Raw genomic sequence first — 3,512 nt, 5'->3', positions numbered from 1 at the left:
AAATTATAAATGTAATTTAACAATCGTGCAGTAATATACAAAACGATAAGTAATCATATAGTAATTCAAGTAATTGTATTGGCGTTAATCCCAAACTGACCTTTACCAATTAACTAAAATATAAAAACAAAATATAAAATAATTAGAGATTCAAATTTGATTGTTAACAACATAATATGCTATTAGTACTATTGTAGAATTATATTATACTATTATATTTGCTATGATTTATTTTATAACCCTACATTTTGTTACAGAACTCGTCTACCATAAGCCCTTATTTTTTTTATTAATACTGTTTAGTATATTAAATTATTTCTTTATTTCATTGGGAATCGATGATAAAAGAAATTAGAAAAAAAAGTAATTATAAATTATGAACATTCATTGTTTAAAATTTTTCAATTATCAGTACTTACGTAGTTGCATTTCAAAATAACTATTAAAAGGTTTTCTAAAAATAATCGTTACATTTGACAATGAATTTTTATACACATTTAATTTCTAAATGATTCCTATTATCATTGATTATAAATACTGGCCCGTATTTATGCTTCGCGAAAAATTGTCAAAGATGGATGTGGCCGTTTAAAGCGCTGTCGTCGTCCATAAATAACTAATGGGCGAAGACAGAGCTTCATAACAGCCACTTCCATTTTTCGCGAAACGTGTGCCAGTGAGGAACCTATATAGTATTTATAATCAATACTATTATTTTAGTATTTTATAAAATAATAAACTTAAAAATTAAATTAAAATTGACATATTTTTCATTGAAGTATTATAGTGAATATAAAAAAAAATTAATAAAATAAGATGAATAGTTATTTGCAAAATAATTCAGAACAAATTCTTTTTTTATCCTCAAATCTATAAAACATTGGGACAACAATAACCTGAACTAATTAATATTATTTATTGGAATTATTGAATTTTCTTATACATTATGTACAGTATAAAAATCTCTTGTAGTAAAAGTCAAATGTTTTCAAGATGATTGATGTTTTCATGATGACATTAATATATTATAAACCATAAATCGCCCACATTTAATGAATATAACAAACTTTGTAGGTAACAAAATGATTCAAACATTAAAAATAACTCATATAAAGAATAAAGTTTCAAAAATAGAAAATGCAATATTTTATAAAAAAAAAAAAATGCACCGATTAGTTTGATTGGATTTATTGGGATTCAGTTATCACAAGCATACTATAAATTATGAAATATTTTGAAATAGAATTATCAATAGATAATTAATTTATAGTAATATCTTTAGAGCAATGTACATTCTTATTCCAAATAAATGTAGGAAAATAATTGATGGATTGTATCATTGAAAAAATATTATTGTATAACACTATAACAGAATAATACAATAATTATTTATTTAAAACAATATACTATCATTTTAAAATGAATATAAGAAATTATGTTAAGAAATAAAAGATGAATAATAATTAAACATTATTTTTTGTATAAAGTAATTACACTTAATAGAGTATAACATAAAAAAAAAAAATTTTCTTTGATTATTTTAAACCACATTAAGTAGTATAATAGTAGATACTAAAAATAATATGTTTACCATTTCTGTGTGTGCTAACTGAGACAATTGCGAATTTCCTTATGCATGTGACACAAAAATTTTACATAAGATGGACTATTGTCGATACCATGATCTTGAACTAAGAAATGTCTCACAACAGTTTCAATTTTATCTTTTTGCCGCATAATTGCAAGCTGTAAATAAAATATAACGTTAAACACACCCGAACACCTAGTATAAATCAGATTAATATTTAGCTATAGAAGTATATATACTCTCATCGTGTGGCTTTGTTCATTTTGAATTTTAGATAACACCTGACGAATAATTTTATAATTAACATATGTTATGTTCTGAACACCAAACACGTCTGACAAAAATGTTTGACATAGACCCATACCAAGCCGCATAAACATATATACTCCATTTTCTAAACACAAAAATATTGTAAAAACTATAAATAATGCATTTATTGTTGTAAAAGAAAAATGCTGTTTACCCAAAATATAAGCTCCATTTTCTGCAAAATTTTCAATAGAACAACTCAATTGATCTGATATTGAAACATCATCTAAGAGTTTTTCATCAGCAAGTGTATGAATGGAAATCAGACGTGGATAGAAACAACCCAATGTTGTAGGTATATCCACAGTGATAACAAGATGCATGTTAAACCAATGATCGTCAACTGTCAGATCAGGACTTACATAAAAAAAAAGGAAATGAATCATTTATTTTTATCATAGGGAAGTACAATAAATAGCTTACCACCGGACATTAAATAACATTTAATTAAAAAATTAACATATAGAGGCATAAGTTTCGTGCATCCAGGCAATTTAAGTTGACCAGCTGAAGATGGTGATGCACCGCAAAGCTTTCTATAAGTAGCTAGTATTTGAGCAGTTTTATCAGTAATTGTTTCCTTTACTTATCGTCCAGAACTTTCCAATATTTTATACGTAACTAAATTAAAATATAACTTGAGAATTAAATCCGTATTATAAAACATATACAAAATACCTTGTTTTCCAAAGAAATTCATTATTGTATCTAAGTCACAACTACAATATAATTCACCCATTTGTCCACTAGAACGTAATGATAGATTTAATATACGCAAACGTCTCTGTCCACTACATGACTTGTATAACATGGCTGTTTGTACTAATACTCAATTTTGTTCATCAAGCTTATCATCATGTTTTACTTCAATTGAAATAGCCTGGAAATGATATTAAACAATTAATAAAGTGTAAAAAAATCAATCTAACATAATATAAGTATATGACAAAAAGTCCACTGATTTGAATTGACTAAGAACACAGAGGAATAGTGTTATGTTTTATTATTTGTATTACATATTATAAATTTAAAGGTATTAAATAATTTACTGTCAATTTAAGTGGTTATGGTAGTTAATTGTACGTACTTTTAAATACTTTTAAGGTGTCTCATAGGGGTCAGTGGCGTTTAACATAGGGTCCAAGTGTTGCTAAGGTACAGTTCTGTAAAGTATTTAAGTAAAAGTATTTGAGTAAAAGTATACAAATACTTTTTTAAGTATTGAACAATTTTTTAAATACTTTCAGCATGAAGTATTTTGAATAGTATTTTAAATATTTTTTTTATATTAAATACTTTTTGGTATTAGATTTTGAGTGGAACGATGAATGTATTGATTTTACAATGATGTGTGTTTTAGATTTTGAACGAAGTGATGAATGTATTGATTTTACAATGAAGGGGGGTTTTTTTTTTTTTTTTTTTTTTTTTTTTTTTTTTTTTTTTTTTTTTTTGTGTCTGACGACAACTTTTGGAGCAGTAAAAATGCTTCGATTTTCAAAAGTTGTACCTTTTCTGAAAGGAAAGTGAATCTAGTTGGTACTTTGGGGGGTCAAAAGTGAAAATTTCCCAATACTTTTCAAAAGCGGCAGGAAAAACCTTAAAAAAATAACGG

The 3,512-nt window shown here is 25.6% G+C and overlaps 1 protein-coding gene and 1 pseudogene across 1 annotated transcript; one reads left to right on the top strand and one right to left on the bottom strand.

Annotated features, from left to right (window-relative positions):
- LOC100159018 overlaps nucleotides 1-3,512 on the top strand; it is a 16,562-nt pseudogene that overhangs the window by 5,457 nt on the left and 7,593 nt on the right.
- Nucleotides 2,329-2,783, bottom strand: LOC100167914 (protein transport protein Sec24D-like). The gene is made up of 2 exons (XM_029485654.1): nucleotides 2,576-2,783; nucleotides 2,329-2,518 (listed from the first exon to the last, which is right to left on the bottom strand). Exons 1-2 carry the CDS (start codon nucleotides 2,706-2,708, stop codon nucleotides 2,484-2,486), a joined length of 168 nt encoding a protein of 55 aa, XP_029341514.1. The 5' UTR covers nucleotides 2,709-2,783; the 3' UTR covers nucleotides 2,329-2,483.

Source organism: Acyrthosiphon pisum, chromosome X, assembly GCF_005508785.2.
Source record: "Acyrthosiphon pisum isolate AL4f chromosome X, pea_aphid_22Mar2018_4r6ur, whole genome shotgun sequence".
NCBI lineage: Eukaryota > Metazoa > Arthropoda > Insecta > Hemiptera > Aphididae > Acyrthosiphon > Acyrthosiphon pisum.
The sequence above is the reverse complement of the archived record's forward strand: the minus strand, read 5'-3'. Positions and strand labels throughout refer to the sequence as shown.